Genomic DNA, 14,683 nt, shown 5'->3' with positions numbered 1-14,683 from the left:
AGAAAGAGCCCAAACACACAATCTGGTCTCCCAGGAGCAGCTGTGTCCATAGGAATAGGTCCAGACAGGGTTTTTAATAGCAAACAGACTGCAGAAAATAAAGGCAGCAGGAGGGAGCTGCCGTTTTACCAGCCAAAAAAATAACAACGTCACTACTGTTAGCGTAGCCACCATACAGCCTTTTCACAGACACACTCCATCAAACTTACTGACAGCAATATTTAAAGCATAATTAAAGTAGTATTAGGGGCTATGGTCTTGTTTTATAATGTAAAATTGTTAAACATTTTGACTAAGCACCTCTTTTAAAAGCTTCCTTAAAATAATTGTTTCATTAACTCAAAATAACTGCTATGGATATAACACTTGTTGCCATGGTAACTGTTGCTTAGCTCTAGTCACGCATCATAAAGTTTCCAAGCCAACCCCTACCTCTCTCTCTCTCTCTCTCTCTCTCTCTCTGTCTGTCTCTCGGGAGCTTTTGCATCCACACAGAAACATTCATTCACTTTAGATGTAAAATTACAATTGGATTCAAAATAGATTGAATTGAACCCTCAAATGTGGAATAAGGAACAATCCATCCAAATTTCATGGAACGGTTTGGAAACGTTTTCAGCTGCCCTATATAAAATGTGTGAAAGTTGGAAACACAGAATCCTGTTGTATGCAACCTACCTACCTATAATGGAAATTGTGTGGTAGGCACTATAAAAATTAGCATGAGCTCTCAAATAAACTTAACCTTACATTTTAATTCAATACAAATGCAGTCAGCTGGATATTGTAGTAATTTTATATAACATTGCTGTGTTTCCATTCAGCTGTTTTTAGAAAAATTTGCAGCTTCCTAAATAATACAGAAAATAAGCTATCTGGTTTCCTCTGAAGGGAAACCTAAGAGCTTTAACTAAATGGTACCTGCTCAAGCTTTTATTAAAATTGGCACAGTTACCTTAACAAGATAATATAAGCTCATAGATGTGGAAAGTTGGTAGTTAGCCTAAAACATCTGACTATAAACTTCAGGCAATAGTTGTGCAATGTAATTTCTTTATATACTGTACAAACCCTCAAAAGCCACATATAGTTCAAAACACCATCTCTAATTATTCCAAAATTCAATAGAGTAAATTCACATGCCACAAACTATATGTATTAGCATTTTATCGGTTCAAGTCTAAAAACAGGTCTAGCAGTGACACAAGGTTTTTACAAATGTTTATCTCACATTACCAAGAGCAAAGGTATCTTGACTGCAACCATAAAGTCCTGTGTAATCTACTTCATTCCTTACAATAACGGAATTTAACCTTCTGTCAACACTAAGCAAATCAATATCATCAGTTGTCTGATGCTGTCAAAACAAAGCGTGAGCAAGCCAGCAAATTTGAGAGACATAAAGAGAGACTTCACAACACACTTCCTTTCCTCCCTGTCTTCCTACTGACCCTCCCCCCATCTATTCAGTGAGATCATCACAAACCATCTGTAATTAGCATCTCTCCAAATACCCATAAGCCTGTATTCTTCAGCAACTTCCACTATTAGTCAAATCAAAAGAGAAAAACATTTTTGAAACAGCAAAGGACAGTATAGAACTCACCCGAGATCAGCACCCAAAGTAAAGTGTGCGACTATTCTTTTAGGCAAGCCACTCAAAATTCCTCAGGCAGCCACTTTACACTCCCTCTCTCTTTTATTTCTCCCTATCTCTCTCCCTTTCTCTCAGTCTCTTGTGAGTATCTATCTATATATCTATCTATCTATTCACACCGACCGAGTAGGCTAATATTCTCAACTGGAGCTGCCCTGAACGATGGCTTTTGTTTCAGACTGACAGACCTCTTGGTATGACCTCATGTGAGGGCGTTGGTGCAAATAGCAAACACATATGCATGCTTTAGCAAGACATGTGCATGGACACACATACTGACAGATACAGGCAAAATTCCTTTAGTCCACATCTGTCTCAAGTAACAAAGTCTGGGGTGCTCATGAATACTGGGTCAAAGGCACACAGTCAAAGCTTGTCTCTCTTCTTTCCCCTCATTTTCATTCTTTATCATTTTGTCCACCACTCTCTCTTTCCTTTTATCTTTCTGTCTCTCTGGCTCCCACGTGTCTTTCTAAATGAGGCTAAAATCTTTGACTGACAAGCACCAAGTGCTCCACTTTCATCTGTTGTGGCTGCTGCAACAGAGCAGATATAGAATGAAGAGAGGGAGTGTGCTATCAAAACGAGAGAGATCAAGAAAAGTCACCTAAAGGAAGCCAAGTACGATGCTCATTGATGTTAAACCTGTTCTTTAAAAACAATTCAACAAATAGATCTTTGAACACCCACATAGCAAAATGTTTAATTTAAGCAATGAAATAGACAGAATCCATCACATATGTCCAATTTAGACCATCTAGACAAACATCAAACACAGACATTTATTTAAAAAATTAAAATAAAATTGATGCCCCCAACTGCACTGCATGACCCTTCTACCAATAATGTTATTCCCTGGACCTAAACAGCATTATTTTTACATCCTGTGTCCTAAAATAGTAATTCACATTCCTGTGTGGTTTGTAATAGTGGATTGAATAACAAACCAATGAAAGTGCATAAGGTGTATAAAGTCTCACCTGCAGTCTTCTTGTTCTTCTTGCTGCTCGGTAACAGGGAGAAAACTCTCCTCAGGCGCAATGGGAAAACTCTCCTCGGACGCAGTGGGAAAACTCTCCTCGGACGCAGTGGGAAAACTCTCCTCGGGCGCAGTGGGAAAACTCTCCTCAGTAGCAAAGGGCAAACTCTCCTCAGGAGCAGGGGGGAAACTGTCATCAGGAGCAGGGGGGAAATATTCCTCAGTTGGGGTTCGGAATTCTAGTTCAGCCTGAGGCGAATCGAGGGTCTCAAATGGTCTGGAAAGAAAAATAAACAGAAAGAGCAGATGAATAAATTATGCTTACTGTTTGTCTCAATGCAAACGTCTTAAAGCCTGTATGCATGCAAGTGTATGTGTTGCGCTCAAATATGAGAAGCCCAGTGTGTGTTTGTACGTGGGTATGAAAGGATTCTTTCTTGCCCTAAAGGGCACGAGTTGATGTCACTGTTGAGGTCACTCTCAGGAGATAATGGGCTTTTCACACAAAACATCACACAATCATAAAACACTAGTTTACATCTATGATGAAATTATATTCCAGGTTCTGTGATACAATTTTCTTAATAATTTTTTTTATTTGTATCTGTGTGTGTCAATGAAAACCACAACATTTATTTTGACATTTCTGTGAGTGCAACAAAGTCACTTTCCCTCACTCTCTCATAAAAAATAAAAAAACACATCGATTTGAAAAGTACCTGTTTTCTGTAGCTCCACAGGTAGTCTCATCTCTGTGCTCTTGAATGATCTGAGATATGGAGGCTGCTTCCTTCATAGCTCTGAGCCAATCAGAACTTTCAGAAGAGTTGACTGACCTCTCAGGTACAAAGACTACACTTAGGTCTTGTCTATCTGTACTCTCTTTAACCGGTGATACCTGAACGGTTCCTGGGTCTGAACCCAGCAACACATCTGCAGATTCTGACACCTTGCGGACTTCCTCTTCACTAACTTCACTGTCATCTTTTAGTATTGCTTTTTCAGTAAGAAGCGATTCTATGTCTCCACAATAGCTATCTGCTATGTCAGGATTTTGCTTGCTGCTACCTTTTGATGTATCTGTGACAGTTTCACATAAAGTTTGAATGAAAGACTTGGTGGGCTGCTGACTAGACTGTTGATTGACTGTGAGAGGGGGCTGGAGGGAATCCTGGGGGTCAGTCACCAAGTAGACAGCTGTCTCAGGGTATAACAATGACACATCCTTTTTCATTTCAGATATCAGTGTCCCATCAGTGACTTCCTCTATTGGCTGGTCTACATTACCGACTATTGCTTCAGCAGGGGAAGATAAAGAGTGCTCCTCCAGCTTGCTTTGGTTTTCCTTGGATATGCTTTCTTTCACTGCAGACTCTGAATACTTAGTTTCAGCCTTTTTGGACATCTCTATGCATTCTTTTTCAACTGTCTTATTCTCTGCTTCATCCTCTGTATGTTCACTTATCTTTTCTTGAATTCCTTCTGGCTGTTGTCTGTCATTTGAAACAGTGTCTTCTGCTTTCATAGTACTGATTGTGTTTTCAGAGCCTGAACAAGTTCTTACATGTTGTGACTGCATGAGCTGCTGTTCAGAACACTGTGTATCCTGCTCCTCTGTGTTTTGGGTACGGACTGGGAATTGCTCTGACAAATGCTTATTAAGCTGCTCCATCCTCCAGGCGGCTGTCTCAGATTGCTGAGAGGAATTAGGAGCATTGGACTCTACTGCATCTTTAGAAGCATGATCCACACTTATCTCTTTGTCCTCTTTAATACTTTCCTGGAGCACAGAAGCAGAAAAAGTGGATGTGGTGGAGAGCTGACTATCAGAGGGCTGAAAAACTAACTCTTCCGCTTGCTGAAGTTGGGAAGTTCCTGCAGGAGACATCTGTGCAATATCATTCATTGAATCAGGTCGGATCTCAGTGTTTTCAATGTCTCCAGGGGTAACAGAACCAAAATATTTCTCATTTGTTGTTTGTCCTGCTGCATGGTGTGAGAGGCTGGGAAGCACAGAGAATTCACTTGAGTAATTTATAGGAAGTTCTGAGCCTTTCTTGGTGTCAAGGATTTCATCCAACACATTTCCATGCTCGTCCACACTAGTCTGTGATTTGGTACATTCTGCATGTTTACTCACACTTTCATGTGATGCTGAGATTGAAGGCTCTTTTGCCTCTGTGGCCTCTATAATCTTTTTCACTACTGAAGTTTCAGAAGCTGACAGTGCTGTGACAGACAAGTCAGGAGCCGGCTGTGTTTGAATTTCACTTGAAATACTTTCGACACAAACAGGAAAATTCCCACCACTAAGATCTATTTTTTGCATCCTCTGCACTTCATTCTGTGGACATGCATTGTACACAGCAACATCTTTGTCATTGCCCCCCACCAGTATGGCACTCTCTGATGTGCTGTTTAGGGAATCTTGAGCCTCTACACTACAATAAACCATCACCTTCTCTTGCGTTTCACTTGCCTCAGCATCTGCATGATTATTGGTCTCAGCATTTTCTAAACCATTGCTTTTACCCACACTTAATACTGCTTCTGGGGCACTCACAAACTTATGTTGCTGCTGAAGCTCTTGGGATTGTGAAAATACCAAATCTGACTGGCTCAAGGCCTTCAGATCTTGCGTGTGGTCTCTCTCAGGAAAAGCATTCACCACTGCAGACAGGGTCTGATCAATGATTGGAGGAGATTTTTCAGTTGGTGCCCCTCTACAACCCAAAACCACTTCTATAATCCCTTTAGAGGTTAAATCAGGATCAGGCACAAAACTAGACTGCAATTTTCCTCTTGGAATGGTTTCATTTAATATTTTTTCTTCTCCTGATAACTTGAAGTGATTTATTAATGTCTGGTTCTCTCCTTGTGTTTGATCAAACATTTCTTTTGCAGCAGTCTTATCCTGTTCTTCAGGGGTATTTGTCCTTTCTTTGCTGTCCTTTTCTGTGACAGATTTTACATTGTGTCTCTCATTTTCTTTCACACACTCATTGTTTTGCTCTCCTCCCATCACCTGCCTGAACTCTTCGGATACATCTTTATTAATTCTTACATTGTCTATAGACACATGTTGAACAGGTTCTTCAGTTAGAAGTGCATCACCCCGTAAGTGCATCAGGAGCGAATCACATTTGATGTCATCATTAGGACTCTGTGTTGTCAAAGCAGATTGAGAATGAACCATATCATCAACACAAGATGCTTCAGAGTTATTTGTTTCCACTCTGCTGTCCTTCTGCTCCCTAAAAGCCATTTCTTCTTGTTCCTTTCTTTTGTCCTGCTTCCCATTTTTCTGTTCATTTCCTTCTTCCTGAGAGGCACTAGTTTCATTGTTTGCACTGGATTCTTCTTCAGTTTCCTTCACACTCTCCTTGTTGTGATCAGATTTGTCTTCATTATTTAACTCATTGTTTGTTGTAACATTTGTAGGTACATTGCATAAATCATTAGGACTCTGTGTTGTCAAAGCAGATTGAGAATTAACCATATCATCAACACAAGATGCTTCAGAGTTATTTGTTTCTACTCTGCTGTCCTTCTGCTCCCTAAAAGCCATTTCTTCTTGTTCCTTTCTTTCGTCCTGCTTCCCATTTTTTTGTTCATTCCCTTCTTCCTGAGAGGCACTAGTTTCATTGTTTGCACTGGATTCTTCTTCAGGTTCCTTCACACTCTCCTTGTTGTGATCAGATTTGTCTTCATTATTTAACACATTGTTTGTTGTAACATTTGTAGGTACATTGCATAAATCATTTTCATGTTTAGAATTTACATGTCCTTCTCTCTTCCCTTTTTGACCAATATCAAATTCTACAGTGCCATTAGATGCTTCATTCTCTTTCATCTTTGCATGTACAACAATATCTGGTTTTTTTGAAACTAGCGGTGAACAACCTGCCTGTTCTGGTCTGTCAGTTGTGAGCAGAAGGGACCCAGATGATGCTGCAATTTCCTGTGCGGAGACACCAACAGTGTAGGGCGGATCATCTGCATTTTGTTGTCTTAACATGTCTTCATTTACATCTGACTGTTGATTAGTTTTGTCTGCACTATTATTTACAATCTGTGTATCAGACTTGCACACAAGGTTCACACTGCAATGCTCCCCGGTTCCTGCTACAGCAATATCACAGTCATTAATGGACTCAGAGTGACTCAGCATTGGGCCTGGAGCCTTTAGTACAATGACAGACACATCTCTGGCATCACTGTTAGTGCTTTGTTTGGTGGTTAAGGAAAGATCACTTTGTGCTGGTACTATAGTTTCCGCTGCAGGAAGAGAGGGGACTGTTGTGTCTCCAGCATCCACTGCATCACTTTTCATTATTTCACCACTAAACTGTGATTCTGTCTGATAGGTCAGCATGTCAGCACACTTATCAGCTTTTGACAGGAGTGGCACCTCTGAGGTTGTAGTAAGATGCTCTGTGTTGATTTTCTTGTCTGGTTGAGTGCAAGGACACATGCTGTCTGTGTCTGGGGCTGCTGCTGGAGGAGACATGGAGCTGGTTTTTACCTGTGACTCCTCTTCATGTGTGTATTTTTCTATGCATAACTCATGCTCTTCACTGTCATTCACAAAATTATTTGAATTACTTGGACTTATTACTTCTATATCATCTGCTTCAGGTAACCCACATCCCTTTGTTTTGTCAGTTTCTTCATTCAGCCTTTCCTTGCTGCCAAATAGCATTTCTATATGTCTCTGTTCAACTCCTTCAGACACAGCAATATCAGCCCGCTCACCATCCACAGCAGGAATGCTGTTACGACCCTCTTGTAGAGAAACGTCCTGTAGTAAAACACTATTCTTCTCAGTGGACGCTGACTCATCTGTATCATTTGTACTGATCGGAGTAACATTCAAAGACTCTTTATATTCTTGGTTCTGTTTAATTGCTTCAGTTTCTTCCAGAATTTCATTAACAACATCCTTTGTTTCCGTAACACTGGTGGTCTCATCTGCAGCTGACAGTGATGAAAATATAACAGGATTTTTTTTGTTAACATCAGTTTCATCTATCACTTTTGTACCTTCTTCACAACCACCCATTTTTACATTAACATGTTCTTCAAGTTTTACAGTAGTCTCACCCTGCTCTTGAGATGTGCTGGTCGTTTCTCTGTAGTCCTTTGACCCTTTATATGTCGTTTCCACTTGTTCCACTTTTTTTTGCTTCCAATTTCTTTCCTCTATACCTCCTTCGTCAAAAGCAGTAGGTTCTTTTAATGCACTGGATTTTTCCTTTTCTATTTCTGGTTTGTTGTTGATGGTGAGAAAACCTTTAAAGTTAAAGCTAGTTTCTTTTACCGGGTGTCGTAGACTTTCAAATACCATCAGTGGAGGCAGAGAGGCACATTCAGTCATTTGTCCTTTCAGCGCTGTATCCTTTTGGTCCTCAAAAGAGCTCCGCATACCTTTTGGAGACCGTTCCACCTTGGTACAACTTCCAGCGATATCCCTCATGTTCACTTGTAGCTTAGTTGATAGAGATGTGTCTTCACTTGTAGGAGTTGTTTCTTGTTTTTGTTGCGGTGTTTCTGTCTTGATGGATGTGTCACAGCTTGTGGTTCTAGTTTGTGAAGAGCTCTGTACCTGTTGATTGTTGGCTTGCGCAGCGAGGCATTCGTTTTCCAAAGAAAATGCTGGCGGAAATGATTTATCACTGCCAAGCAATTCTGCTCCTGGTGCACTTGGGCTTGGATTCAGATTAGCCGCTTCCTCTCTCTCCGTTTCTGTCTCTGTAGAATTTATGTGGGAAAGAGGAGGGGGTGGGCTGATGGAGACGCAGTCGTTTATTCTGTTGATGGTCAGAGGAAACCGGGCTGTGCCTGCTGTGACAGGAAGGATGAGGTCACTCTCGTCTTGTGTCGCCGCTAGTGATGCTGTGATGCCGGGGGATGGACACGTCTCGGTTGCGGTCTCTGTCCGTGACACACTGCCGGCATGTGCTGCGTTCTGTGCTCCTCCTTCGCTCGTCTCTTTCCCCTCCTCTTCACTCTCTCCCTTTCTCTGCTTTGATCGGGAACTCCCCACCTTCCAGTCACATGTTCCAAGGACGCCAGGAGAGGAATATGTGACCAGAGCTTTGTCCTCTGTGTCAACCGTGCCTGTATCCTTGTTTCCAGCTGGGGAGAGTGCGATCGGCAGACCCCCTCCCTTCCCCTCGCTCTCTGTCGAGTTGTGTGGCATTTCGTTGCCACAGCTCTCCTCAATCGCCTCCTCTTTCGGAACAGGTGAGCACTTAATCTTTGGAAAGATTACTGAGGTGCATTGCCGTCCCTGTTCAGCCGTAATTTCAGTTAATGTTCCCTGTGAGCTTGGAGACTCATCCGCTTCCAGCACTGTCGATTCTCTCTCTGCTGCTTGTACTATTATTGCGACACTTTGGAACGCATCATCTCTCTTCTTCTCTCCCTCACTTTCTATCATTTCTGGCATCGTGGGTGTTTGTAGCAATGTGGAGGCAGCAGACTCTGCTGAAGCCAGTTCAAGGGCACTCTCTTCCTCCTCTTTTTCTGCACCGGTTCGATTCAGAGAGTGTGAATTCCCCCACAGTGCTGCATTTGCGTCAGCTCCACTGCCTAAAGAAGGTCTATTCTCCGGCTCCAGTGGACATGTCTCTAAGTCATATCTCCCTTCGGGCTCATGTTCAGGGGCTGTTTTAGCTTGGCCGAAATCAATCAAAACAGCAGATGCATCAGACACATTTTTCTCATGTTTTATTTCCTCTGTCATACAGTGGTTGTGGTGTATGGTTTCACCTTCTGATATTGATTTGTAGGGTCCATCTGTCTGATCCTGGTCATCATGTTGCTCAGGCCCCTGTGGAGGGTGCTGTATCAGGGCAGGTGGAGCCTCAGCCAGTGAAAAATGAGCTTGGTGAGCCTTGGGTTCTGGAGGTGGGGAGCAGATCAATTGTTTACCCTCAGGACTCAGCTGTTCTGAGAGTCCTAATTCTGGTCTTTGATGCTCAAGGCTTGATCCTACTTTTGTGTTTGTTTCTATCTGTCCACTTATCTGCTGCTGTGTCCCTGACTCCACCTGTTTTTGTGTGTTTGGTTGTAAGCTTATTTTAGCTTCTAAGTGTAACGTATGACCAGCATGTTTATCCATATGGGGGGATTGGCATGCCAGTAAATCACTAATTAACTGACTATGCATCTCTATTTTCATCTGTGTAGCTTTTGCAGAACTGGTGACTTCTTCGATCACAGGATTTAACTCTTGAAGTACTCCGGTTTCTCTCGGATTTGTGTGTGCTATAAAATTTATTTTGTTTTCATCTTGTGTGCTCTCACCCTCCAGGGTGTATTTCGAAGAGCAGATATCTAGTATTGATTGATCCTGGGTAACGGTTTCCTTTGCTGTATCCATCTCTGATGTTGTTTGTGTACCTGTCCATACGCTATGTGTTGTTTGTTGGCCAGCTATGTTCTCAGCTGTGTCTATTTTTGTCTCTATCTCTGATTTTTTGTGCTGTTCTGCCTCTGACAGCTGGCTAGCTTCCGCACTGTGGTTTTCTGTTATATCCTTGATGTTTGTGACATCCTTAGCTCCAGCTGTACAAGTATCAGTTAGCTTTTTTCCTAGAACATAATCTCTGAAGCTAAACACCCCCTCTTCACCTGCCGAGGAGTCATTTTTGTGTGCTCCATTTTCATGGCAATCTTCATGAAATTTGATAGGTTTATGTGAAGATGAACCAAAATCCTTTATGACTTCAGCCTTCTCAGTTTGTTCCTTTTTCTCATCATTTTTAGGCAGGGCTAAAGAGAAACCCCTGTCCAGATCACCTGCCGTCCATGTGTCTGCATGGGAGGTTATGCCAAAAGCAGTCATTTCGTCCTCACATTCTTTTAAAGCTTCCTGGAGTTCATAATCCACCTGGACAGCCAAAGGACTGAGAGATGGAACATCTTGCTGAGGTGTGCTAGACAAGTGGTTCTGGGACAGCGATGCGGTCTCAGTAGAAACTTGGTCACCATCACAGCTAACAGCGATCCCCAAAAAAGAGACATTAGAATAAATCTGCTCTGAGATACATTCAGTTGTTTATTCCACACCAAGCCAAAGCACTCCACGTCACCTCATGCCAGAGACTGGAAGAGAGTTCATGCATGGGCACAACTGAGTGCTTTAAAAGCAAAAGAAACTAAAGATACACACACACACACACACACACACACACACTGCAAAACATGTTTGTTGTCTTAAAACTAGGAAAAGTTTTCTTGAGAAGCATAAGTGCATAAGATAATAAGAATATGACTTGAATTAAGCTTATATTTCTTATCTCAATAGCATATTACTTTATTTTTAAACAAAATATAGTTTGAAAAAGCCTTTTTATCAAGCAATTTTGCAAGTAAATGTATTTTATTTTAAGGATGTTTAGATAATTTTATTGGAAAACAAGGCTTTTAAAAACTGATTATAAATGAAATATTGCTTAATAAAAGGCTTTTTACCAGTGCACACATCAAAAAGGTTTGACTAAATAGTGTCATGATTTTTTCATTGGGTAAACCACTTCAATTCCTCATTTCAACTTTATAAATCACTTGCAATCATGTATAATTTTTATTGAGATTATAATCAAGATGCTGAAATATTGTAATTTTGAAAAGCTGAAATAAGAGCCTTTTTTGCCAAGTAAAAGCCTTCATAGAATTCATAGCCTCAAGTCTTATAGACTTGGCAGATAAATCACGTTTTAAATGAAGGTTAATGCATCAATGCTTTTAGTGTAGTGTAATTAGTATGAGTGGCTAGCTATATATATGATAGAAGAGCACCAGCCAAAAAAAAACCTGCAAACAACCTTATTACGGCAGATATTATACAACCTGGTGAATCACTGTGACTATATCACGTTTCCAGAGCTGAAACACAGTCAGTGACTAACATCCCTTCCCAACAAAGTATGACAACCATGCTTCCTCCACACTGCCTGTCTCACCTAGTGTTCTTCTCTCTGTGTGCCTCCAGGGGCATTAACAGAACAGAGACAGCATAGCTAACACATTTATGCCTGTCATTTTACACTAAATATCTATCAATCACCTTCACCTCAAATGGAAACAAATGAGGGAGCAGATCCTCATGTGTTTTTCTATTGGACCACAGAGTGGTCATGTGATCAGCCAGCTTGGCTTGCTGATGACAACAGGCTCACCACGCAGCCTTTTTCTTTTTTCAGTAAATGATTATGACTGGAAGCTGACACTCCCATTCAGAGGAGGCAAGGAGAGAGAAAAAAGTTTAAACTCTTCTCTGGCATAACTGGAAAGTCAGACAGCTGTACTGCAGTTTAAGTTACGGCATTTATGCTTGTATATGCTAAAATCCTGAGGCCTTTTGGCATACTGCATGTCTGCATGAATTACAGAACTGCAGCCACTCCCTACTGCACTGTCAGGCAGCATTTCAATACCCACAATCCTCTGCCCTCCGCCTAAGCGTTTCTATAGCCCTTTCAGCATAAAAATATGATACGGAAAAAATATTAATAAAAATATAAACATAAACAGTTTACTCTGACATGATACACCATCACCATATTTAGCTAAAAGATAAACTAACATGAAGTATACCCTTAAAACATGTCAAGTATGAATGGAGATCCCATCTGTGTACTGTATGCAATAACAACCAGATTTGTTAATGTGTTGATAATTCTCTCAAAAGGAAAAAGAAATGAACACACACACGAAACGACCGCAAACATACACACACCAAACTCAAACATGGCTTCCGGTTAAGGAGGAAATCTCTCACGCTGTGCATTGATCCAGCGTGGTAAACCATACATTTTCACCATGCAAGCGTGTTAAAGAGACATTTCAGCCGGCCAATCAAAAATCAACCAAAAACAACACTAGTTTAGTTCACAGCAAACCAGCTCAACCAACTGTAAAGTCAAACATATTCAACAGACCACCAACCCAGTAAGCACATCAGCTACGTTGGTGTAAATGTTTTGTGAAACATCAGTTGTGAAAAGGTTGATAATGTTTTTTACAAAATACTTATATGTAGGTGTAAGATAAAATGTTTATTTATTATTAAAAAATCCAACCTGTTTTTGACGCTTATGCGTTTACCCTTAAAAGGTAAGCTATTTCTGGTTGTATTTTACTCATACACATATGCCTTTTTCATTCAAATGTGCTGAATATAGATATATTCAAATATCGATTTTTGATAAACTTAAATAACGAATATATTCCTTTTCTTTTCTCAAAGTTGCTGTTAGGTTTTGATCTTTTATTAAATACAAATACAAAATACATGTCATGTTTTCATTATGCCATTTTTTTTATGTCTTTATGCTGTTTGTCGAACATTTTTAAAACAATAACCAACTAAATAAACTAAAATGCAATGAAATATAAACAAGTTTTGTGCTTACTGGGAGGAAACTCCATTTACACAGCACATATCAATTGCCACAGCTAGAACACAAAATGGAGCAAAAGAGATCTCACTAAAATCTATTACATCAATGAAAACATGAATAAACTTTGGCCCAAATAAAAATTTCCATTTATTATGCCGTAGCAGACTGGTATCTCTCTGTCTCCATTTTCATTATTACTCTGTTACCTCTTCATGAGGCCCACTACTGGTGGACTGGCCTCCATGTAGTGCTCTAGGCCTGCCAGCAGAGGGTTGGCAGTGCCACCCAGTGCCACAGTCTCATTCTTCATCTCACCCAAGCTTTCCTGCTCACAACTATACACACACATACACAAATAAATATTTGAGCCTCATAATATTTGAGCCTCATAACACCAGGCTCATTATTTGAAAGAATAAATGACTAATAAGAGTAGAAAGAGATTTCTCAGCAAACTCTTGCTGTATCCCATATGTATATTTAATCGAATATATATGTGTAAATAATATAATTCATAATGTAAAATAATGATGTCTAAAAACAAGCCTTTCATTTTCATTAGCATTACATCCATAAAATCATGTAAAATAAAAGTCACTGGAGTGTGCCTTGGCTGTACCACCGTAACAGCTGGTAAGGTTTGCGGCTCTTTTGTAGGCCTGCCAATTGTCCATTCAGTCAAGTTTTCCATAGGAATGAGTCAGAGATTAATAGAATTCACTCTGTGTTTATCCAGCCAAGTGAGTATAAGAAAGGATATTTATAGAATAAGTCCAGTGTTTTGTTTAGCTCTTATTGTGAAACAGAGTAAGATTGTAAAAATGTGTGCGAGTGTCAGAGTCCGATCCAATCTGTGGCTTCCAGTTTCAAGACAGATATGAACTTGCGTTATTCTTTGCGTCATCAATTCCCAGGTGAGCTCACAATTTAATGGCATCTTAAAAAGATAGTTCACCTAAAAATGAAAATTATATCATCATTTACTCACCCTAAAGTCATTTAATTCCTGCATGTGGCATTTTTTTAAATATCTTCCATTGAAAGTCATTCAAATTTAGAACGATATGAGGGCGAGTAAACAATGAAAGGAATTACATGTTTGGATGAATTATCCCTTTAATTACACTAGACACATTAACAATTATCCCTTCTTTAAATCTCTGTATTTTTGTCTCTAGAGTACAAAACTTGCACACACACACAAAAAAAGTTTTTTGTTTACCAGACATGTGTATGCAAAACATAACTGAAAGGCAGAAAATTTTGCATCAGATGTGTGAATCAGCCATCCTGTTGAAACTTGCCCCTTGATAAGTGTCTAAGAACAGGTCTACTCCTCAACAAAATTCTCGAGTAAATGAGTGTGTGTGAGAGGGAGAAAGAAATAGTTGAGACTTACCTAAGTGAGGTTCCCCAGGTGAGATTGAACTCAGTGCTGAGGTCAAGGTCTATACTGGGCAGCAGATCATGAGGAAACTCTAGCTCCTCTTTATCCTCCTCTTCCTGTCTTCGTGTCTTTTCTTCTTCGTCAGCAGGCACCTGAGGCTCCGCAGTGACGGAATCAGTGTGGACAGACTTTTCCTTCAGTGGGCTCACCTTGTCAGTGTGTACTGCGGCCTGAGAATCGCAATAAAA

At 40.4% G+C, this 14,683-nt stretch overlaps 1 protein-coding gene across 14 annotated transcripts in view; it reads right to left on the bottom strand.

Annotated features, from left to right (window-relative positions):
* tacc2 (transforming, acidic coiled-coil containing protein 2) overlaps positions 1-14,683 on the bottom strand; it is a 60,919-nt gene that overhangs the window by 35,506 nt on the left and 10,730 nt on the right. For all 14 annotated transcript variants that reach the window (XM_079636373.1, XM_079636372.1, XM_079636368.1 and 11 more), the window contains 4 exons: positions 14,448-14,665; positions 13,255-13,383; positions 3,356-10,639; positions 2,638-2,913 (listed from right to left, as the gene is read on the bottom strand). In XM_079636373.1, the coding sequence (XP_079492499.1) occupies positions 2,638-2,913; positions 3,356-10,639; positions 13,255-13,383; positions 14,448-14,665 (7,907 nt within the window). The remainder of the gene's footprint in view (positions 1-2,637; positions 2,914-3,355; positions 10,640-13,254; positions 13,384-14,447; positions 14,666-14,683) is intronic.

The sequence above is a fragment of the Phoxinus phoxinus genome, assembly GCF_949152265.1.
Source record: "Phoxinus phoxinus genome assembly, chromosome: 14".
Lineage (NCBI taxonomy): Eukaryota > Metazoa > Chordata > Actinopteri > Cypriniformes > Leuciscidae > Phoxinus > Phoxinus phoxinus.
The sequence above is the reverse complement of the archived record's forward strand: the minus strand, read 5'-3'. Positions and strand labels throughout refer to the sequence as shown.